Raw genomic sequence first — 24,590 nt, 5'->3', positions numbered from 1 at the left:
GAGTGGGAGTGGGTGGAGGGACAGCAGAAGAAAAAGGGAAAAAACATTTAAAGTAATAATGACCAAAATTGTCTAAAGCTGGTAAAAACTAGACCACAGATGCAACGTACCCTAAGCACAAAAACATGAAGAAAACTATGCGCAGGGGCACAACAGGCAAACTGCCGACATGTAGAAACGCGGGTCTGCACGAGAGAATGAAGAGCACCGAGGAGGGCAGCCACAGGCCTGCAGGACCACCATCTGGGGAGCACCACCCACACCCGGGCCCGATTTACAGGACGAGGTTCTGGACTTCCAGCTGTAACAGAACGAGACTCTGGGGAGTTTACAAGGATGTCAGTCACGGAGGAAAGCAGGCAGACTGTAGAAGTCAGTCCAGAACAGTTCCCATGATCCTCCCTTCCTGATGTTTATGCCTGCCTGTATTCCTCTCCCGCACTATAGCAGGTTGCCCAGGGTGAGCTATGGATAAGGAAGACGTGGTGGTACGCCACATCCACAACAGTTATAAAAGATCGGGACACCGGTCTTGGGCCTTCTCTCTCTAGGATCACCAGCCTTGGGGCAAAGAAGCTAGTGAGGACACTTCGGCAGCCCATGGTGAGGACCACACGGAGAGGAACTAAGCTATCTAGCCAACAGTCAGCAAGGAAGTGAGGCCTACTCACAGCCTCAGATGACTACAGTTGCATATGACTAGGGTAACACACTGAGCTGGGATCATCTAAGCAACTCTCAGAGTCATGACCCATGAGAAACCATGAGAAAAATAAGTTATTTGTTGTTAAAACCAAACAAAGTCATATATTTTAGCATTATGATCAAGTCAGAAGTGAATCCAAACAGTTATCTTCCCCCAGTGAAAAGAACAAAATGATTCCTTACCTGCAATACTGTGAACACTGTGCTTACATGAATAGCAAAATACAGCACACCGATTACAATGCACACTACTAGGTCAGACTGTAGACGCTCACTCTGTGGAACAAAATAATTTATCAAGCATCACACAAAAATTTAAACAACATCTTTCCTCCCAAGTGGCCAAGTTTAAGAAATAAATTTTCACTGATCCTATTCTGTAGCATTTCCAGGTATTTCTTACACATAATAATTAACTACCATAAGTTTTATTTACCTCCTATCCTGGTTCGATGCTGTACCAAGGATTGTTTAAGGAAATTAAACAAGCTTAACTATTTCCACACACAGTAAATATATCATAACAAAATCTTTTAGAATGAAGGTTTTCCCTCATTCGTCTGTAAGTTTTACATGGGAAAAAGAAATGAGATCCTTAAGTTTTTCTATAGGGTATATCATTTTGGATAAGTTATATTTTCACTGGCTTTCTGAAATGTTGAAATTGCATGTACATGTCCTATTTTACTTAATAAATTTTGATTCTTTTGGGAGTTACAGTAAAAACCAAAAACTTCTTTATGTCTATGGTCATCATCACCACAGATTTATGCTTTTAAGCTAGATTCAGAAATACCCTACTATAGTTAATAAGAAATGTCCTTTGCTAACATGAAAACTAAAGTTAGGAGAAATTGCTTAAATTATATCTTGAGGCAATTTTATAGTTTTCTAAAGTTTTCTATTTTTTAGACTATGTGAACAGCTCAAGTTCAGTGAATGTCAGTTAAGTTCAGTAGCTCAGTCGTGCCCAACTCTTTGCAACCCCACGAATTGCAGCACACCAGGCCTCCCTGTCCATCACCAACTCCCAAAATCTACCCAAACCCATATCCATCAAGTCGGTAATGCCATCCAGCCATCTCATCCTCTGTCGTCCCCTTCTCCTCCTGCCCCCAATCCTTCCCAGCATTAGGGTATTTTCCAATGAGTCAACTCTTTGCATCAGGTGGCCAAACTATTGGGAGTTTCAGCTTCAGCATCAGTCCTTCTAATGAACACCCAGGAGTGATCTCCCTTAGGATGGACTGGTTGGATTTCCTTGCAGTCCAAGGGACTCTCAAGAGTCTTCTCCAACACCACAGTTCAAAAGCATCAATTCTTCGGCCCTCAGCCTTCTTCACAGTCCAACTCTCACATCCATACATGACCACTGGAAAAACTATAGCCTTGACTAGACGGACCTTTGTTGGCAAAGTAATGTCTCTGCTTTTGAATATGCTGTCTAGGTTGATCATAACTTTTCTCCCAAGAAGTAAGCGTCTTTTAATTTCATGGCTGCAGTCACCATCTGCAGTGATTTTGGAGCCCAAAAAATAAAGTCTGACACTGCTTCCCCATCTATTTCCCATGAAGTGATGAGACCAGATGCCATGATCTTTGTTTTCTGAATGTTGAGCTTTAAGCCAACTTTTTCACTCTCCTCTTTCACTTTCATCAAGAGGTTTTTTAGTTCCTCTTCACTTTCTGCCATAAGGGTGGTGTCATCTGCATATCTGAGGTTATTGATATTTCTCCCGGCAATCTTGATTCCAGCTTGTGCTTCTTCCAGCCCAGCATTTCTCATGATGTACTCTGCATATAAGTTAAAAAAGCAGGGTGACAATATACAGCCTTGACGTATTCCTTTCCTATTTGGAACCAGTCTGTTGTTCCATGTCCAGTTCTAACTGTTGCTTCCTGACCTGCATATAGATTTCCAAAGAGGGAGGTCAGGTGGTCTGGTATTCCCATCTCTTTCAGAATTTTCCACAGTTTATTGTGATCCACACAGTCAAAGGCTTTGGCATAGTCAATAAAGCAGAAATAGATGTTTTTCTGGAACTCTCTTGTTTTTTTGATGATCCAGTGGATGTTGGCAATTTGATCTCCGGTTCCTCTGCCTTTTCTAAAACGAGCTTGAACATCTGGAAGTTCACGGTTCAGGTATTGCTGAAGCCTGGCTTGGAGAATTTTGAGCATTACTTTACTAGAGTGTGAGATGAGTACAACTGTGCAGTAGTTTGAGTGTTCTTTGGCATTGCCTTTCTTTGGGATTCGAATGAAAATTGACCTTTTTCAGTTCTGTGGCCACTGCCAAGTTTTCCAAATTTGCTGGCATATTGAGTGCAACACTTTCACAGCATCATCTTTCAGGATTTGAAATAGCTCAACTGGAATCTATCACCTCCACTAGCTTTGTTTGTAGTGATGCTTCCTAAGGTCCACTTGACTTCATATTCCAGGATGTCTGGCTCTAGGTGAGTGATCACACCATCGTGATTATCTGGGTCGTGAAGATCTTTTTTGTATAGTTCTTCTCTGTATTCCTTCACCTTAAGTAAAATGAATATTTAGCATACTGTTCTACATCAAAACAAACTTTGAGGAATGCGCCTTTCTTACATGTGAAAATCTGAAATAAAAACCACCCATGTACAATAACAATATACATGTATTTTTCCCAGTTACTAAAATTGTGTTGCCCCCTAAAATGTTCATTATACAACATGATGAACTGTATAAAATTTATTTATTTGGGGTGATCTTAAAAAGTTAAAACTTACAACAGAATTTCTAAGTTTTTCAGGCAGTGGATCTTTTACTTCAGACAAAGGGTCTTCTGGATTTTTCTCTTCTGTTTTTGGAAAAATCTTGGATTGCACCAAAGAGCTTTATGTTAAGAGAGAGAGAGAGAGAAAATCATAATCTATAAACTAGTACTTCAAACGACAAATAAACTTTATGATATAATAGAAAACGAAGTGATCCAACTGTATCTACTCATCGTGTGTATGCATGCTTAGTCACTCAGTCATCATGTCTGACTCTGAGACCCCAGGGACTACCCCCGCCAGACTCCTCTGTCGACGGGGATTCTCCAGGCAAGAATACTGAAGTGGGTTGCCATGCCCTTCTCCAGGGGATCTTCCCAACCCAGGGACTGAACCCATGTCTCCCGCATTGCAGGTGGATTCTTTACTGTCTGAGCCACCAGGAAAGCCCATATTTACTAATTAACAAATGACAAAGTTTAAGATGCCATAAATAAGCATACAATAAGAATATTTTAATGAAAATACAGTGTTACATCTTGGAGGACAAAAAACTAACAAATACTCTAGGCCTTGGTGATTACAATGACCCAAAGTTAATATATTTTGAAACCAAATATAGATAAGTCAACAGTGTTTTGACAATGCAGTGGAAAAACAGATCTTGGGAGTTAAATTAGAAAGAAATGCCAATTTACTTAAATTTCTCTAATTCAATAACAAGTGATCACTTACAAAAGCACAGATGGATCACTGCTTTGTCGGCTGAGATGATAGGATACTGCCACTAATAAGCCACAAAAAATGGAGAAAAGCACTGGAATATGCTGGCCATCCCAAGAATCCTGTTGGAAAAAAAAGTTTGACAGAACAATATGTTTCTAATTCACAATGTACCATATAATCCTTTTATGTCAGTATTTTGACAAAGAGAGAAAGATAACTGAATTAAACAAAACCTTTTCAGTAATGTTATCAATTGCATTTTATTCCATAAGACTTATTATTACTTTCTGATGAACTAGAATCTAATTGCTAAATGATCATCAGGTTGCTTTTGGTACTAAAGCTCTACTATATGCTAGGAATGACACATTTGTTTCTGATACATGCTGCTATCAATTTCTGTCAAATTTTAAGTCATATTAAGTTTATAGTAAACCATGTCCTATTTTTTTAAAAACAAAATAACCTGTTGTCGCAAACTTTTGATTATACATAATAATGGAGCAGGAAGAGGCAACACATGATGTAATACTCAAGGCAAAACAAACTGCTGACATTTGGTACGCTGCTTTCTGGATGCCTTTGTTCACATGCCATTATATTCCCTAGAGCACTAGGCATTCAGTGCTTCTTGAGTGAATAGCTGTATATTCCCAGAAATAAATAATACAAAGCTAGCTTCTGAGGTCAAGCAGACATGTGGATATGCCATGTCTGCTTTGCTCACTGTAGTATCTCTGGAGTCTGCTAGCATGGTACCTGGTACAGAGTAGACAACACTGGTGAAAGGAATAGTTAACAGTTCTTAAGTATGGCCTGTGAGGTAAGCACCTTTGTCTTTAGGGATTCAAGAGGGGAGAATGGTGGACTACACAATCAAATGGTAGTTTATTATGCAACATGCTCCCCCCCCATTTAATAATAAAGTCTTGGAAATTGTTCCACACCACAACAGAGACCTTTTCTTTAATGGCTACATAAAAATCTAATCATCATCATCATATTATGTATATCATACTCTGTATCAAGCTCCTTTCTCAGATCTCTGTAAGTATTTATAAATTCTTACAATCATCCTCAGAGATATGTACTGTTACTCTCTAATTTATACATGAAGAAACTAAGGCAGAGATGGTTTAAGTATGTCCAGTTAACTGGTGGAACCAAAAACTGAACTTCCTTTTATGTTTGAATTTACTGAGCATAAAATTAAACAGTATGTGAAGAGTTTCAGAATGAAAGAGAGATAAATACATAAGGCAACAAAATAGAGGAGAAAATGAAATGTATGTAAGAACAGCATTAGCATAGTGATGATAACGTAAACACATCAGGTGTATGAGGGAGACAAGGAAGACTGTCTCATAGGAATGTGGGGAGAGAGGCAAAACAAAGGTAAGTCTACAGCTTCCATAATGTGCAGTCCATGGCTAATGCCTAAAACTTGACAAATTTTAAGAAGTATAAGTTAGTTACTTAGAGATACGGAGGCAAACACCATGAGAATCAGCTCAAAGAACTGAAAGTGATAACTCTGAGGAAGGGAAAAAGGGGTACAAAACCTACAATAAAAGTGACTGGGAACAAACATGAGGGAACCTTCTGATGGTGAGAAACTATTTTATATCTCACTAGGGGTGTATATTACACAGGTACATGATTTGTCAAAGCCTGTCAAACTATGTACTTAAGATTCACTGTGTATAAATTCTGCTTCAAAACAAGTATTATTCAACAAACGTTTGACACTATTTATTTCTCTCAGACAAAAGAAAAGCAACCTTAAATTGGTCTCAAAATGACTTACGTTATTTAGATTAATAATTTTGAATCATGAAATATGATGATTAAAAGATTAAAAGCTGAATTTGTTCTACAGGCTGTACTGGGTCTAAATGCTGTTACTTCAGTAAACAATGGCCCACATTCTAGCAATCTCTTTAAAAATACGTAAAGATGTAAGAAGTATGTATGTAACAGTAAGTAATAAAGTTGTCTTAGAGGAAAACTGTTAACTTTTAATGAGCTTTGAAATTCAAGGGAAAAAATGTAAACAAAAAAATCAGAAGTCAGAATTTCTAATAGATGTGTTCAGTTCAGTCGCTCAGTCATGTCCGACTCTTTGAGACCCCATGAACCACAGCACACCAGGCCTCCCTGTCCATCACCAACTCCTGGAGTTTACCCAAACCCATGTCCATTGAGTCGGTGATGCCATCCAATCATCTCATCCTCTGTCGTCCCCTTCTCCTCCTGCCCTCAATCTTTCCCAGTGTCAGGGTCTTTTCAAATGAGTCAGCTCTTTGCATCAGGTGACCAAAGTACTGGAGTTTCAGCTTCAACATCAGTCTTTCCAATGAACAGCCAGGAGTGATCTCTCCGAAGAAGCATCAATTCTTCAGCACTCAGCTTTCTTTACAGTCCAACTCTCATATCCATACATGACCATTGGAAACACCATACCCTTGACTAGACGGACCTCTGTTGGCAAAGTAATGTCTCTGCTTTTTAATATGCTGTCTAGGTTGGTCATAACTTTCCTTCCAAGGAGTAAGCGTTTTTTAATTTCATGGCTGCAGTCACCATCTGCAGTGATTTTGGAGCCCCAAAAAATAAAGTCAGCTACCGTTTCCACTGTTTGCCTATTTGCCATGAAGGGATGGGACCAGATGTCATGATCTTAGTTTTCTGAATGTTGAGTTTCAAGCCAACTTTTTCACTGTCCTCTTTCACTTTCATCAAGAGGCTCTTTAGTTCTTCTTCACTTTCTGCTGTAAGGGTGGTATCATCTGCATATCTGAGGTTTCTGGTATTTCTCCCGGCAATCTTGATTCCAGCTTGTGCTTCTTCCAGCTCAGCGTTTCTCATGATGTACTCTGCATAGAAGTTAAATAAGCAGGGAGACAATATACAGCCTTGATGTACTCCTTTTCCTATTTGGAACCAGTCTGTTTGTCCATGTCCAGTTCTAGCTGTTTCTTCCTGACCTGCATACAGGTTTCTCAAGAGGCAGGTCAGGTGGTCTGGTATTCCCATCTCTTTCAGAATTTCCCACAGTTTATTGTGATCCACACAGTCAAAGGCTTTGGCATAGTCAATAAAGCAGAAACAGATGTTTTTCTGGAACTCCCTTCCTTTTTCCATGATCCATCGGATGTTGGTAATTTGGTCTCTGGTTCCTCTGCCTTTTCTAAAACCAGCCTGAACATCTGGAAGTTCATGGTTCATTAGGTTGGGGCAGAAGTAATTATGGTTTGCGTTGTTGAACTTTGCTGATTGATACTGGGATATGTTCTTAAACACATTCTTAAATTATGTTATACATTATTTTAATGTGCATTTCTTGCTTATGTTTTTTGCTAATGACTTATTACCTGCTGTTTATATTTACTTTAGAAATGCTGCTAGATAAAAGGTAAATTTGAGCAATTCTTTAATTTGAGTTCTAAATGGGTTGTAAAGCAGCAGAGACAATTTGCAACAACAATCAATGCATTTGGCCCAAAAACTGCTAACCGATGTACAGGGTGCAGAGGTGGTTCAAGAAGTTTTGCAAAGGAGATGAGAGCCTTGAAGATGAGACGCGTAATGGTCGGCCATCGGAATTTGACAACAACCAATTGAGAGGATCACTGAAGCTGATCCTCTTAAAACTACACGAAAAGTTACTGAAGAACTCAACGTCAAGCATTCTATGGTTGTTTGGCATTTGAAGCAAACTGGAAAGATGAAAAAGCTGGATAAGTGGGTGCCGCATGAGCTGACTGAAAGTTACTGTTTTGAAGTGTCATATTTTCTTATTCTATGCAATAACAACAAAACATTTCTTGATTGGATTAGTATGTGTGACAAAAAGTAGATTTTATACAACAACCAGTGATGACTAGTTCAGTGGCTAGACCGAGAAGAAGCTCCAAAGCACTTTCCAAAGCCAAACCTGGACCAAAAAAGGTCATGGTCACTGTGTTACTGTTTGGTGGTCTGCTGCCCATCTGATCCACTAGAGCTTTCTGAATTCTGGTGAAACCATTATATCTGAGAAGTATGCTCAGCAAATTGGTAAGATGCACTGAAAACAGCAATGCCAGCAGCCCACACTGGTCAACAGAAGAGGCCCAATTCTTCTCCATGACAATGCCTGACTGCACGTTGCACTAACAAACTTCAAAAGTTGAATGAAATGGGCTACAAAGTTTTGCCTCATCCTCCATATTCAACTGACCTCTCACCTACTACCACTTCTTCAAGCATCTCCACAACTTTTTGCAAGAAATCACTTCCACAAACAGCAGGAGGCAGAAAATGCTTTCCACGAGTTCATCAAATCCTGAAGCATGGGTTTTTACACTACAGGAATAAACAAACTTATTTCTCATTGGCAAAAATGTGTAGATTGTAGTGGTTCCTATTCTGATTAATAAAGATGTGGTCAAGTCTATTTATAATGATTTAAAATCCATGGTCCAAAACCACAATTACTTTTGTATCAATCTAATAAATGTCTATATTAGTGAATAGATTAAAAAAATTAAAAAAAAAATTAAACCATTCCTAAAGATATGATTATATTCCCAGATAATCACGATGGTGTGATCACTCACCTAGAGCCAGATATCCTGGAATGTGAGGTCAAGTGGGCCTTAGAAAGCATCACTATGAACAAAGCTAGTGGAGGTGATAGATTCCAGTTGAGCTATTTCAAATCCTGAAAGATGATGCTGTGAAAGTGTTGCACTCAATATGCCAGCAAATTTGGAAAACTCAGCAGTGGCCACAGGACTGGAAAAGGTAAGTTTTCATTCCAATTCCCAAGAAAGGCAATGCCGAAGAATGCTCAAACTACCGCACAATTGCACTCATCTCACACGCTAGTAAAGTAATGCTCAGAATTCTCCAAGCCAGGCTTCAGCAATACGTGAACCGTGAACTTCCAGATGTTCAAGCTGGTTTTAGAAAACGCAGAGGAACCAGAGATCAAACTGCCAACATCTGCTGGATCATCGAAAAAGTAAGAGAGTTCCAGAAAAACATCTATTTCTGCTTTCTTGACTATGCCAAAGCCTTGACTGTGTGGATCACCACAAACTGTGGAAAATTCTGAAAGAGATGGGAATACCAGACCACCTGACCTGCCTCTTGAGGAATTTGTATGCAGGTCAGGAAGCAACAGTTAGAACTGGACATGGAACAACAGACTGGTTCCAAATAGGAAAAGGAATACGTCAAGGCTGTATATTGTCACCCTGCTTATTTAACTTATATGCAGAGTACATCATGAGAAATGCTGGGCTTGAAGAAGCACAGCTGGAATCAAGATGGCCGGGAGAAATATCAATAACCTCAGATATGCAGATGACACCACCCTTATGGCAGAAAGTGAAGAGGAACTAAAAAGCCTTTTGATGAAAGTCAAAGAGGAGAGTGAAAAAGTTGGCTTAAAGTTCAACATTCAGAAAACGAAGATCATGGCATCTGGTCCCATCACTTCATGGCAAATAGATGGGGAAACAGTGTCAGACTTTATTTTTCTGGGCTCCAAAATTACTACAGATGGTGACTGCAGCCATGAAATTAAAAGACCCTTACTCCTTGGAAGGAAAGTTATGACCAACCTAGATAGCATATTCAAAAGCAGAAACATTACTTTGCCAACAAAGGTCCGTCTAGTCAAGGGTATGGTGTTTCCAGTGGTCATGTATGGATGTGAGAGTTGGACTGTGAAGAAGGCTGAGCGCTGAAGAATTGATGCTTTTGAACTGTGGTGTTGGAGAAGACTCTTGAGAGTCCCTTGGACTGCAAGGAGATCCAACCAGTCCATTCTGAAGGAGATCAGCCCTGGGATTTCTTTGGAAGGAATGATGCTAAAGCTGAAACTCCAGTACTTGGGCCACCTCATGAGAAGAGTTGACTCATTGGAAAAGACTCTGATGCTGGGAGGGATTGGGGGCAGGAGGAGAAGGGGATGACAGAGCATGAGATGGCTGGATGGCATCACCGACTCGATGGACGTGAGTCTGAGTGAACTCCGGGAGTTGGTGATGGACAGGGAGGCCTGGTGTGCTGTGATTCACGGGGTCGCAAAGAGTCGGACACGACTAAGCGACTGAACTGAACTGAAAGATATGCAATAATGTTCCTCAATGAATCTAACTGTCCAAAAGTAACTTCTATGATCAATTTCTTGTGTATTCTTCCATAAATGCTCTATGTATATATAAGTTATTGGGTGTGTTTTTAAATAAAGGCACAAAGGGAACATTTATTTTTTGGCATATTGCTTTCCTTTGTATTCACACACACACACATACACACAGAGGAATATTACTCAACCTAAAAAAAAGGAAATCTTGTCAACTGCAACAACATGAATGAAACTGGAGGGCAATGTACTAGGTGAAATAAGCCACAAAGAGATTCACAAATACTGCATCTTAACATTTATATGTGGAATCTTAAAAAGGGGAAAAAAAATTAAACTCATAGAAGCAGAGAATAGAAAGGTGCTTGTCAGGGACTGGGAGGTAGGGGAAACAGGGAAAGGTTGGTAAAAGAGCACAAACAGCTGTAAGACAGAATTTAGGTGAGCTGTGGGCAAAGTGGATAAACCGGGTCAAAAGGCACAGACTTCCCGTTTTAAGATGATTAAGTACTGAAAGGGTAATGCAGCGCAGTGATAGAGTTAATGGTACTGCACTGCACATGTGAAAGTTACTAAGAGGACAGGATCTTAAAGGTTCTCACCGTAAGAAAAAATATTTGTGATTATCTATAGTGCCCTTCCCTGGTGGCTCAGAAAGTAAAGAATCTGCCTGCAACGCAGGAGACCCAGGTTCAATCCCTGGGTTGGGAAGATCCCCTGTAGAAGGAAATGGCAACCCACTCTAGTATTCTTGCCTGGAGAATTCCATGGACAGAGGAGCCTGATGGGCTACAGTCCATGCAATTGCAAAGAGTTGGACATGACTGAGCAACTAACACACGGAGATACATATTAATTAAGATTTATAGTGGTGCTCATTTTGCAATATACATAAATATTGAAACTAATATAATGTTATTTGTCAATTATACCTTAATAAAAAATTAAAATAATAAGCTTTAAAAATTTTTTAAAAGATGAATAAGGTCTGAGAAGCTAGTAAGTAACACAGTGACTATAGCTGATAACACTGTATTGTAGAACTGAAATTTGCTAAGAGAGTAAACTTAAACATTCTTACCAAAAAAAATTAAAAAAGTAAATATGTGAGGTGATAAATGTGTTAACTTAATGGGGGAGTTCTTTCACAATTTATATGTATATCAAATCATCATCATGTACACTTTAAATATCTTAATTTTTATTTGTCAACTACATGTCAATACAGCTTGGAAAAAAGAAAAATAATACATCTTAGAAATCCACATTTGCACATAAAAATCTATTTTTATTCATTTTCATGATCGTATGGTATTCTATTGTGGGGCTATACCATAATTAATTTAACTAGTCACAAATGACAAATATTGGGTCATTTACAGCTTTTGCTGTTATAAACACTGCTATGATAAAATCTTTGTATATAGTCTTTACTCATTTACATAACCAAATCTGCACATTGATTCTATTACAATGGGGGACATCTAAAACTAAAATAGTCTGGTATAAAATGCCATGGCCAAGAAAGAAGGAAAAAAATGTATCTCCCTGCCTGTCTTAGGACACAAGGTACTAGTTGGCAGCTTTACAACTGCTGTTCTTTTCTACATAATTACAGTTAAACTGGCTTTTGGAAAATTAGAAAACTTACTGCACTGTTAACTTCTATGGCTGCAATTTCCAAATAATGACCCATTTTCCAAAACATACTCTCCAAACACAGATCTGAAAACTTTTATACCAGATGGTTTAGATGGTGTACCTGGGAGAGCTTGGATTTGGATCTCATTCATTACCTCTAGTTCTTCTCTGGGCCACCAATCAAGCATCTCCCTCTCTGCTCAATTTCCTACCTCCCCTTTTAAATGCAATCAAGCCTCAGATCTTTCTTAGAAAACAAAACCCAGGAAACAATTGTCTCATGCACACAGGCTTCTCAACTATATTCTACAGAGAGTAGAACATGTTTCCTTAATATCAATTCAAACCTAAATTTCTATTAGTTTCCTCAGCCAAAATACCAAAAAAAGCTATTTTGCTCAAGTCACCAATATCCTCTATTAAATGCCAAATTAAATAAAAATGTTTTCACGTTGTACCACCTCTGAAGTTTCCTTTGTTGGATTTTGTTTCATTCACTGCTTAATATTCACTGCTTAAATATTGGCATTTCCCAGGGTTCTATCTGTGTCCATTTTCTCCTGCCAACCCAGGGTAGCAATCTTTTTCTTATACTTGAATTTGCTGACGAATTCTAAATCTTTCCATCATTACCACAAATAACTACCTACTATGTACCCCTGGATACCCCATTAATGCCAACAAATAAAAGTGTCTAAATGTAAACAATCCCCTTGCCCAGTAAACTCAAAGACTTCGAATCATGTGCATTAGTATCACTATGTAATAGGCTGTTCAAACCAGCACCCACCCAGAAGTCATCCCAGATCCTACTTGGGCTTTTTTCTTTTTAATCACTGAGTTCCCAAATATATTCACTGAGTCCAGTTGTCATGAAGTCTCTTATCATTTTAAGATGGCAGCACAAGTGACTCCCTACTTCTGATCCTACCTGCTTGTATTTCACACTGGGGACCAAGTAATCTTTCTAAAATGCAACACTGATCATTTCCTTGCCTTACCTCAAATTATTCTGATGGTCTTCCATGTCCACCCAATACGTTCAGGACAAAAGATATTTCAAAATCCAGTCGTTGCTTACCTTTCCAGCCTTACTGTAGGCCATCTTTCCTCATGTACCCAAATTTCCAGCAATTCCAAATTATTTGCTGTTTCCTGTACACAACACACTTTCTTTACAACTCGATGGTTCTTCATCCCTTGTTTCAACTAGCTAATTTCTACTGTCCTTCAAATTTTGGTAAAAAACCACCCCCTTGGAAAATCATCTCTAATCCCTTTAGGCTGAAGAGGATAATGTCTTAGTTCATATACCTGTAATACTCTGTTTTCACAGCCTTCATCCCCTCTATTCACCCTCAGTTAAGAGCTCAATTAACTTGTTAACCACAGTTAACATACCGGTAACTTAAAGGCAGAAAATGGTACTTAGCACAGAACTAGGCACATAGTAAGCACAGTAAATGCTACTGAGTCCATGAGTCAAGGAATGATGCTATGAGCCCTTCTCATAACCCTTTCAACCCTATTATTCTCTGTTTATCTTGTATTGATCATTAAAAAGAATACCAAGAATTGTTTATGAGAAACCTAAAATTTTTACTTATAATTTGGTGACAATTACTTAAAAATGGAGCTAATAGGGCTCATCAGATTCTTCTAAACCAATAATGACATTAAATTTCAGTGCATTAATTTTTACTAGACTAAATCTTAAATTGCAGTACTTGAACTTGTTCTCTAAGTTTGAAAAAAATCTTGATATGAAGAGTAATTACACATATTCTTAAGTAAAAATCTGAAATCAATTTCATATTGTTATCACCATGCCCCACCTCTATCCTAGACCAGCTTAGTTTTTAATAATCTGCTTCTAATATTAACCTATTATTACTGCACAGAAAAGAATTTTCTTTTAGTAATAATTAACTATAAAATTGCTTTCAAATTCAAACTAAATTAGAAAGAGAATAATGCACAACATATGAAGACCATGGAAATTAATACTGAAGACATACCAGGAAAAAAAGTAATTAGTCAATTTAAAACAATCTTCATATATTAATAGAAAAGTAGCCCTAATGACAAAACATACTACACGTAATGCTCACCTTTAAGGCCCCATAACATAATCCATACAGTAAGGCTACTGCCACGACGCTACAGGCGAAACTGTAAAGCGCTGCAAGCAGGCTTGTGGTGGCTAGACAGGAGAGGGAGCAGAAATCAACATCCATAAATGTATACATGGGTGGAGAAAACTTGTATAAACAAGTCACTGAAAAGCACTTAAAATGATATGATACTGAGTATAATTAAATATCTACTTGCTCAATTTATGAAAATTGAGTTTCTCTTTATCCTGTCCTTTCAAAAAATTTTGAAATGATAAAGGTTTATTACAGACAATTTCTGATACAAGGTAAAATATATTCACCTTGGAAGGAATAAAGTAATAAAAATCTTTTTTTATTTTACTACTATATCTACAGTAGAAAAAATTATACCTATATTGTGCTTTAAGAATGTACCTTATTATTTATAAAAGTTTGGGAAAATAAAGTTCAAAGAGCCTCAAAAGAAACTAGAAATGTATTTTCACTAAAAGATGTTAGTCTGTCTATTTAAACAGAACTTGTGCTACCCACAGAAGTAAATTTATATTCCTATAATTAATTAATTTTCACAAAAAGTATAGATCTGACTAATTACTAACAACAAAAAAACAGATCCAATGGGATTACTAATAATAAGGAAGAAAGGATGGCTAAGATAACAGACTTCAACAGTAATTTTATATGGTGACCTTAAAAAAAACTACAAGAAAAATTTTTCTTTAGGAGATATTAAAAAGCTTATACCTTACAAGTTTATAAATTATGATGAAGCCCACTATTATAAATTATCTACACTAAACCTTCTCCATAGATTAATATAGCACCTATAATAGCCCCCCAAATACTCAAATTGCTTTCTACCCATTAAGTTGTGCTGAACACCAACTGTTCTTAATTCATGCACCTTCAAAACTTCAAACCATTAAAAATGCTCTAGATACACAGCAACATAGAAAAAGCTTAGTTTCTATTTAAAATTTAAACCATAATATCAACACTTTATCAGTAGAGGTAATTTCAATGCTGTACTTGGAAGATACAGACAGCAAAATGTGATGAATAAGGGTCAGTAATTTCTTTCCCTTTCATATTTTTTTTCCTAACTGTGAACTCATCTCTCAGTAAAATGTTGGATGGTTAAACTAAATAAAGGCATATTTTAACCTCAGTTAACCACAGACCAAAGTGTTATTTTCAAGTTCTGCAGAACATTATTCCAGAATAATTTTATTTTCGTCTTATTTTGAAAATAAAATGTACATACAACAGGGGAATACATTTCTAACGGTATCAATTCATATTCACATATTCTACTCTAAAAGCAGAGATATTTCTAAAAATCTTATTTAGTAAAATGTAAAAGCATTCTGGTTTAGGTGTCCCACTTTTGCTTTATTGACTATGCCAAAGCCTTTGACTGTGTGGATCACAACAAACTGTGGAAAATTCTGAAAGAGATGGGAATACCAGAACACCTGACCTGCCTCTTGAGAAACCTGTATGCAGGTCAGGAAGCAACAGTTAGAGCTGGACATGGAACAACAGACTGGTTTCAAATCAGGAAAGAAGTATTGTTACCCTGCTTATTTAACTTATATGCAGAGTATATCATGAGAAATGCTGGACTGGATGAAGCACAAGCTGGAATCAAGATTGCTGGGAAAAGTATCAATAACCTCAGATATGCAGATGACACCACCCTTATGGCAGAAAGTGAAGAACTAAAGAGCCTCTTGATGAAAGTGAAAGAGGAGAGTGAAAAAGTTGGCTTAAAACTCAATGTTCAGAAAACTAAGATCATGGCATCTGGTATCATCAATTCATGGCAAATAGATGGGGAAACAGTGAAATAGTGGCAGACTTTATTTTTGGGGGATCCCAAATCACTTCAGATGGTGACTGCCGCCATGAAATTAAAAGATGCTTGCTCCTTGGAACAAAAGTTATGACCAACCTAGAATGCATACTAAAAACCAGAGATATTACTTTGCCAACAAAGGTCAGCCTAATCAAAGCTATGGTTTTTCCAGTAGTCATGAACGGATGTAAGAGTTGGACTATAAAGAAAGCTGAGCACTGAAGAATTGATGCTTCTGAACTGTGGTGTTGGAGAAGACTCTTGAGAGTCCCTTGGACTGCAAGGAGATCCAACCAGTCCATCCTAAAGGAGATCAGTCCTGAATATTCATTGGAAGGACTGATGCTGAAGCTGAAACTCGCAATACTTTGGCCACCTGATACAAAATGACTTGTTGGAAAAGACCCAGATGCTGGGAAAGATTGAAGGCAGGAGGAGAAGAGGACAACAGAGGATGAGAAGGTTGGATGGCATTACCGACTCAATGGACATGAGTTTGAGTAAATTCTGGGAATTGGTGATGGATAGGGAGACCTGGCATGCTGCAGTCCATGGGGTCACAAAGAGTCGAACATGACTGACCAACTGAACTGAACTGATTCTAACAATGAAACAAAGCTCTGAAACTAAATATATAGAATATCAAATGTATACACTAATTCAAAATGTAAACATAATGCCACATATCAGAGCTCAAACTACTTGATCTTTTATAAATATTTCATGAGTCTATATAAGTTCCATGTAACTCACTGTAACTTTAAGGTAACAGTATTTTAACACTTGTTACAAATCAACTCCATTATTCCCAGATCTTTCACTAAAGTAGCAGACTTGACTATTTTTTTCCTATCTACAAACTAATCCCTGTTCAATCTTTAATTACTAAATAGTGCATTTTCTAATTTCACTTCTAAAATAAAAACTGAAAAAGCAACTTAATGGTCAGTTTATTGTTTAATGATCTGTAAAAGTAATACTTTAAACTTAATTTTTATAAGGAAGTACTCACCATTACCACCAAAGATATGAATATCCAATTGTTCACAAAGGTACATTACAAATGTATTCACCTGAGGCAGGAGACCAATGAAAAATACTATTGGGAAACAGAGTGTAAACACTATAGAAGGAAAGAAAAGCAAGTTAAAAATAGCATGTCACATCCATCCCTTTGTTCATCTTAAGACCATAAAATAAATGATAAAAAGGAACCCAAAATTAACATAGATTATTAAGCAAGTTTCTTACAATTGCTTAAAACTACTAAGCAAATTTCTTAAAGTTACCATTTTAAATTATTTCTCTACATACCTGGCTGAGTATTAAATAATCTTTCCAACTATGAACAATTTGGTGTTTCATGTAATAGGAACCTGAGATAAAGATCCAAGGAAAACCTCTCATTCCATCGGCTATATTTGTTCATCATCAGTTTTTTCATTCCTAACGCCCTATAGTTTTTTCGTTCTTTACTGAGAAGATGGCAATAAATAGCAAAATAAGTCCACTAAAACTATTTTTACCTATATAATCAGTCTACTGATCAGTGAATGGTTTGCATACAAATAATGTTAAGACCTACAATACCTTAAGATGACTCACCTATAACTAAATCCCTGGCCGATATAAGCACAAGAGGATTGGTGAAAGTTATTCCATATAATTTGAACTTGGTTGTCGTTAGGTTTCTGCTACCATAATCCAATAGCCAAATAAGACCACAGCACAAACAGAAATAAACTGGTCTACTGTAGGCAATGATACGATTATGACCCTGAAAATGACATTAAAAAGAAGTCAGTTTAGTTAATTTGAAGAGTCACAACTAGCTACTGAGATCTTTGATGGCTTATATTCTGAAGATTCAAAATGTTTCCATACGAAGTCAGGTTTCTGACTGTGGCAGAAGGGAATTACAAATATGGAAAGGAGGAAGAACAGAATAAACCTTAGGATGTTAGATTGAAATTAAGTATCAGTATGAACTCATTATTTTTAATAATGCAGACAGATGAAGAATAAATGTGTGACTATGTGTGTATACATATATTTTTCTAGTTTTATCCACTGAGAGGACCTAGTGGCAATGACATTCTAGTAATAAAGATTACTAGCAAACCGATCTTAGTTTATAAATAACAATGCTCAATAAAAGGAACCAAGGATCCACAGAGAAAAGGCTGGTTTCAGGCTAAGACGGGGAAAGTATAAGATGAGCCTGGTACAAATTATTGTGCTCCTAATGGAGAAAAAACTTTTAAAATGATAAAAGTATGTCAAAAGGACAAGGAAGGCAGCTGATGGGTTCTCAATGGTCAAATCAGGGACAATTTGAACATCAAAAGTAATGATAGTAACATTATGGTCCATTTAATAAAGTAAGAGTCTGTGGATCCACACCAATACAAGAAAAGGGAAAGTTCTTACGATAAGAAGTCAACTAATAAATATAGAAGGAAACATGGACCTAAAAAAATCACTATTTGGTCACCAGCCAAGAAATATCAACAGATATTAAAAACAAGTCGGTGGAGATATGCAGAGCAACAGGATATATACACAATCTCAAGTATCTCCTATATAGTTATTGACTACAAGAGAAAAATGATTAGAGTACTGGTTCTCAAGGGGCGGGGGCAGGCAGGGGGTGGGGGGAGATTTCACCCTCCAGGGGACGGCTGGTGAAGTCTGCAGACACTGTGGTTGTCACAACCAGGGTGAGTATGCTGTTGGCATCTAGTGGGTAGAAGTCAGAGATAATGCTAAACATCCTACAATGCACAGGACAGAGCCTCCCCACACCCAGCTTTCAACAGACAATTATCCAGCCCAGAATGTTAACACTGCAGAGTTTGAAAAACACTGCAGACACTACCCTTAGACAAAAGATCAGTTATCACCAGTAAAAGCATACATCAGTTATCATGTGCTTCCTTAAATGATACACTGAGAACACATTGCTTTTGTAATATTTCTATCAAAAAAGCACAGCCTGTATCTAATAAGAAATATCAAAGTCAAATTGAAGGTCGTGTATAAAATAGCCTGTATCCATTAAAAATGTCAATATTGTGTCAAATACTGAGGAACTGCTCTAGATTAAAGAAGACTACCAAGAACAAATGCACAATCACCGAGTTTCTTCTGCCAATGAGAAAATACTACCACAAATCTTAATTCAATCTGACTTATGACCAAAAAAATGGTTTTTGAGGAATGTCAAGGAATCACAAGTTGTAGGTGTATCAGAGTGACTTACATGTCTAGGAGAAGAAGAATCTGGTTGAACACTCTGAAAAAGAACAGAAAGATAGATTATATTATTGAAGACCTGGGAATTTTACATTAACTTCCAAAATACCTGAAATAATTTTAAGTGAATATTCCATAGCTAAGTCATGACCTGTGGAGAAGGCAATGGCACCCCTCTCCAGTACTCTTGCCTGGAAAATCCCATGGGCAGAGGAGCCTGGTAGGCTGCAGTCCATGGGGTCGCTAAGAGTCGGACACGACTGAGCAACTTCACTTTCACTTTTCACTTTCATGCATTGAAGAAGGAAATGGCAACCCACTCCAGTGATCTTGCCTGGAGAATCCCAGGGACGGGGGAGCCTGGTGGGCTGCCGTCTATGGGGTTGCACAGAGTTGGACACGACTGAAGTGACTTAGCAGCAGCAGCAACAGCAGCAAGCCATGACCTGTAGGTCATTAATTCTGCTGAAGCATCAACAGAAGATGAAACATCAGCTCCACTCAAATCCTTCCTAACACTTAACCTTATTATGTTTCTGAAATAGCATAAGATGATCTAGCATATGAAATAGCATAAGATGGATCTATCAGCATAACAGCTGATAGATCCATCTTACTCCTTGGCCCATTAGAACATCTAAGTACAATTAAGGCAGAATGCTTTCTTATGGCAACATCACTCCATTCAGGACATGCACAAACTATGAGTGAGCCTATAAAAAGGATTCCAGTTATGCCCCAAACTCAAGCTTACTGAACAATTCAATGGCAGTTGTATTAAGTATACATTTAATATGATGCATTTTCACATCAAACTCAAATTTAGGTTATATCCTTCTAAGAGACCATCAATTTTCCATAAAAATGTTCAAAAGGTATTATGCAGTTACCTCCCAAATGATGACTTTTCTCCCAAGTTGGAGTTCATTTTCAACAGCATACCAAAGAATTTCACTAGGACAGTCTATTGCCATCCTGTAATTCAACACTGGACTAAGATCACAGAGTTTGGCACATAGCCCTTGTCTGGTCTCTTTAAACTCAATTTGAATGTTTATCCTCCTAAAGCTCTGTTCCTGCCTTTCTTACTTCTGTTTATGATATTACTATTCTTGTAGTCAAGTAGATTTAAAAAATCTGAAATACTAAAAAAATCGCATTCATCTTTTTGCCTTTTCATATCTAACCATATTAAGCAGTGGACAAAATTAGAAAATTAGAAACACTGAACCCAGGGAATGAATTCAAATGGTTTAAGGCAATAAAGGGATGGTTTAATGGGAACTGAAACAAAAAGGCCAAAGTCCAGAAATTTTAACACAGAATCACCAAATTTAATCAGAGAGACTTTAGGTAATGCTATTAAAGGTCAAGAAGGAAGGAGCAGAGGCTCTAAGATCTGGGTCGGTGTACTACTACCAAATCCTAGAGGAGGAAATGGCAATCCACTCTAGTATTCTTGCCTGCAGAATCGCATGGACAGAGGAGCCTGGTGGGTGACAGTCCATGGGGTTACAAAGAGTCAGACACAACTGAGTACACACACGTACAGACTATGATCAAAAGCAAAAGAACTGGGAGAGGAAAAGATCAGAAGACGACCGTGTGCCCTTTTCAGAATATGCCCAGCTTCCTCTTAGATATATACAACTAACGCTTATGAGAAAGGTGAAGACTGTGAAATAAAAATTCTGGACATGATTTATATAGAAGTATATAAGAGTGGCAATAAAAGAGGATGACTTCATTGGCAAGAAAGTGCAAACTGAAAAGAGGGCCAAATAAAACGCTAACAAATTCTCGTAAATTAAGAAGTGGTCAAAAGAACAAAGAGGCATCAACAAAGAAAAATAAAGTTACTTGAAAAGTAGGATAATCATGAGGGTAGTATAAGATCACAGATCAACAATGAGGAAAACATAAAAACAGAGCAGCACTCACAGAGAACGAAGACTAAGACCATAGATTTGGCAACTAGAGATTATTAGTGCACAAAGACTGTAATTTCAGTACTGCAATGAGGGAAAATGTATGAATGGGTCTTGAAGAAATAGAGCAGTTGACACAGGTGGCTTACTCTAGAGGTCTACAAATGGAGAGAGAAGAAAGCAAGGATAGCTGATGGTGTAAACAGAACTAAACAAATAGTTCTCGGGATGGGATAGGGTTCTGCATGTTAGTATGTACCAGGCAAATAAACAGAACTGGCTAAGAAAGGGAAGAAAACAGTTCATGTTACCCATGCACAGTGAGGCTGCATGGAGGGTAAAAATTTAGGTATTTAATTCTCCCATTTATGGAAAGCTTAAAATTGGTTATTTCAGAGCCACTATTTGAACAAAAGTAAAGGGATGCCAATCATGTGCTCTTGGTGTCCTCAAAGAATAAATATGCTAGTTTTGACATTATTCTATCTACCAATGATGGATTTTAACAAATTTCACCTACATAAGAGAAGACTCAAATATGAGACTAGGAGGGTCAATGTTGATAAATTAAAAAGAAATGAATTTCAAGAACTCAAGTTCTTGGGAATTCCTGGCAGTTCAGTGGTTAGGGCTTGGTGATTTCACTGCTGGGGTCTGGGTTAAATTCCTAGTCAGGGAACTAAGATTCCACAAACCATGTTCAGTTCAGTTCAGTTGTTCAGTCGTGTCTGACTCTGTGACCCCATGCGGCAATGCCAAAAAAAAAAAACCTCTTTCTTTTGATAAGTGCCCAAATATTTAATACAAAAAAAAGTTTGGGAAGTTTAATTCACATATCATTTTTTTTAAGTTTATATGTCCCTTTTGTTCCTTACCCAATCTAATGTAAACATCCAAGGAAAATAAATCTAAAAGTTATATTCTTAATGTAATTCAATGAATGATACAAAATCTTCTGCTTTTTAACACAGCTACTATGCCAAAGCCTGAAGAGAAGAGAGATGCTGGTACCTTAAGCAGTGAGTACTGACAGCTGGCTATCACCAGGCAGAACTGGAAGACCCAGATATCTCTGAAGAAGCCTTGTATAAGAAGAATGGATCCCAAAAAAGCCACAAGAATAGCCAAGATGACAGCTAACACATTTTCCAGGATCTCACGATTTCTGTAGACAGAAAAAAATTATCAGTAAGTACATGATCAATATAAGAAATGAATTAGAGTGAAAAGGGGGAAGACATCCATATGAAGTTCATATTATATTTGGTACGATGTTTTTTTTTTTCCTTTGTCCTAGGTTTGAACAAGGCTTTGGCTCATACCGAAAAAGTATGCCCGGTTGAGACAAAAAGCTAGCACACATTCTTTAAATTTTTTTAATTTATTTTTAATTGGAGGATAACTGCTTTATAATATCATATTAGTTTCTGCCACATATCAACGTGAATCAGCCACAGGCCCTCTCCCTCTTAAGGCTCCCTCCCGCCTCCCACTCCCCACCCCATCTCATCCCTCTAGGTTGTCAGAGGGCAGCGGATTGGAGCTCCCTGCGTCACACAGTGACTCTCCACTGGTCCTCTAACTGCGCATACGGCAATGTGCATGTTTCAGTGCTACTCTGTCAAAGCGCCCTGCCCTCTCCACCCACAGGGTCCACAACTCTGCTCTCCCTGTGTCTTCACTGCTGCTCTGCAGATGGCTTCATCAGCACCATCTCTCTAGATTTCATAAATACGTGCTAGTTTATGACATTTGTCTTTTTCTGACTTACTTCATACTGGATAATAGGCTCTAGGTTTAGCCACCTCATTAGAGCTGAGTCGAACGTGTTTCTTCTTATGGCTAATGTTCCATTGTCTATATGTACCACAACTTCTTTATCCATTCATCCGTCAATGGACATCTAGGCTGCTTTCAGTTCAGTTCAGTGGCTTAGTCGTGTCTGACTTTTTGTGACACCATGACTGCAGCACGCCAGGCCTCCCTGACCATCACCAACTCCTTGAGATTCATTTCTCCAGACTCGTGTTCATTGAGTTGGTGATGTGATCCAGCCATCTCATCCTCTGTCGTCCCCTTCTCCGCCTGCCTTCAGTCTTTCGCAGAATCAGGGTCTTTTCAAATGAGTCAGCTCTTCCCATCAGGTGGCCAAAGTATTGGAGTTTCAGCTTCAGCATCAGTCCTTCCAATGAATATTCAGGACTATTCTCCTTTAGGATGGACTGGTTGGATCTCCTTGAAGTCCAAGGGACTCTCAAGGGTCTTCTCCAACACCACAGTTCAAAAGCATCAATTCTTCTGCACTCAGCTTTCTTTATAGTCCAACTCTCACATTGATACATGACTAGTGGAAAAATCACAGCTTTGACTAGACAGACCTTTGTTGGCAAAGTAATGTCTCTGCTTTTTATTATGCTCTCTAGGTTGGTCATAACTTTTGTTCCAAGGAGCAAGCATTTTTTAATTTCATGGCTGTGGTCACCATCTGTGGTGATTTTGGAGCCCCCCAAAATTAAATCTGTCACTGTTTCCACTGTTTCCCATGAAGTGATGGGATGAGATGCCATGATCTTAGTTTTCTGAATGTTGAGCTTTAAGCCAACTTTTTCACTCTCCTCTTTCACTTTCATCAAAAAGCTCTTTAGTTCTTCTTCACTTTCTGCCATAAGTGTGGTGTCATCTGTGTATCTGAGGTTATTGATATTTCTCCCGGCAATCTTGATTCCAGCATGTGCTTCTTCCAGCCAGCGTTACTCATGATGTATTCTGCATATAAGTTAAATAAGCAGGGTGACAATATACAGCCTTGACATACTCCTTTCCCAATTTGGAACCAGTCTGTTGTTCCATATTCAGTTCTAACTGTTGTTTCCTGACCTGCATACAGATTTCTCAGGAGGCAGGTCAGGTGGTCTGGTATTCCCATCTCTTTCAGAATTTTCCACAGTTTATTGTGATCCACACAGTCAAAGGCTTTGGCATAGTCAATAAAGCAGAAATAGATGTTTTTCTGGAACTCTCTTGCTTTCTTGATGAGCCAGTGGATGCTTGCAATTTGATCCCTGATTCCTCTGCCTTTTCTAAATCCAGTTTGAACATCTGGAAGTTCATGGTTCACGTACTGTTGAAGCCCGGCTTGGAGAATTTTGAGCATTACTTTGCTAGTGTGTGAGATAACTGCAATTGTGTGGTAGTTTGAGCGTTCTTTGGCATTGCCTTTCTTAGGGACTGGAATGAAAACTGACCTTTTTTCAGTCCTGCGGCCACTGCCAAGTTTTCCAAATTTGCTGGCATATTAAGTGCAGCATATTCACAGCATCATCTTTTAGGATTTGAGATAGTTTAACTGGAATTCCATCACCTCCACTAGCTTTGTTCATAGTGATGCTTCCTAAGGGCTACTTGACTTCACATTCCAGGATGTCTGGCTCTAGGTTGGTGATCACACCATTGTGACTATATGGGTCA

General features: G+C 38.1%; 1 protein-coding gene across 5 annotated transcripts in view; it reads right to left on the bottom strand.

Annotated features, from left to right (window-relative positions):
• The window catches only part of PCNX1 (pecanex 1), a 184,648-nt gene that overhangs the window by 58,666 nt on the left and 101,392 nt on the right, over nt 1–24,590 (bottom strand). For all 5 annotated transcript variants that reach the window (XM_070797789.1, XM_070797791.1, XM_070797790.1 and 2 more), the window contains 8 exons: nt 22,134–22,287; nt 19,202–19,234; nt 17,545–17,716; nt 16,952–17,062; nt 14,076–14,167; nt 4,194–4,303; nt 3,471–3,576; nt 889–981 (listed from right to left, as the gene is read on the bottom strand). In XM_070797789.1, coding sequence (XP_070653890.1) covers nt 889–981; nt 3,471–3,576; nt 4,194–4,303; nt 14,076–14,167; nt 16,952–17,062; nt 17,545–17,716; nt 19,202–19,234; nt 22,134–22,287 — 871 coding nt within the window. The remainder of the gene's footprint in view (nt 1–888; nt 982–3,470; nt 3,577–4,193; nt 4,304–14,075; nt 14,168–16,951; nt 17,063–17,544; nt 17,717–19,201; nt 19,235–22,133; nt 22,288–24,590) is intronic.

This window comes from Bos indicus, chromosome 10, assembly GCF_029378745.1.
Source record: "Bos indicus isolate NIAB-ARS_2022 breed Sahiwal x Tharparkar chromosome 10, NIAB-ARS_B.indTharparkar_mat_pri_1.0, whole genome shotgun sequence".
Lineage (NCBI taxonomy): Eukaryota > Metazoa > Chordata > Mammalia > Artiodactyla > Bovidae > Bos > Bos indicus.
This window is presented reverse-complemented; position numbering and strand designations above follow the sequence as displayed.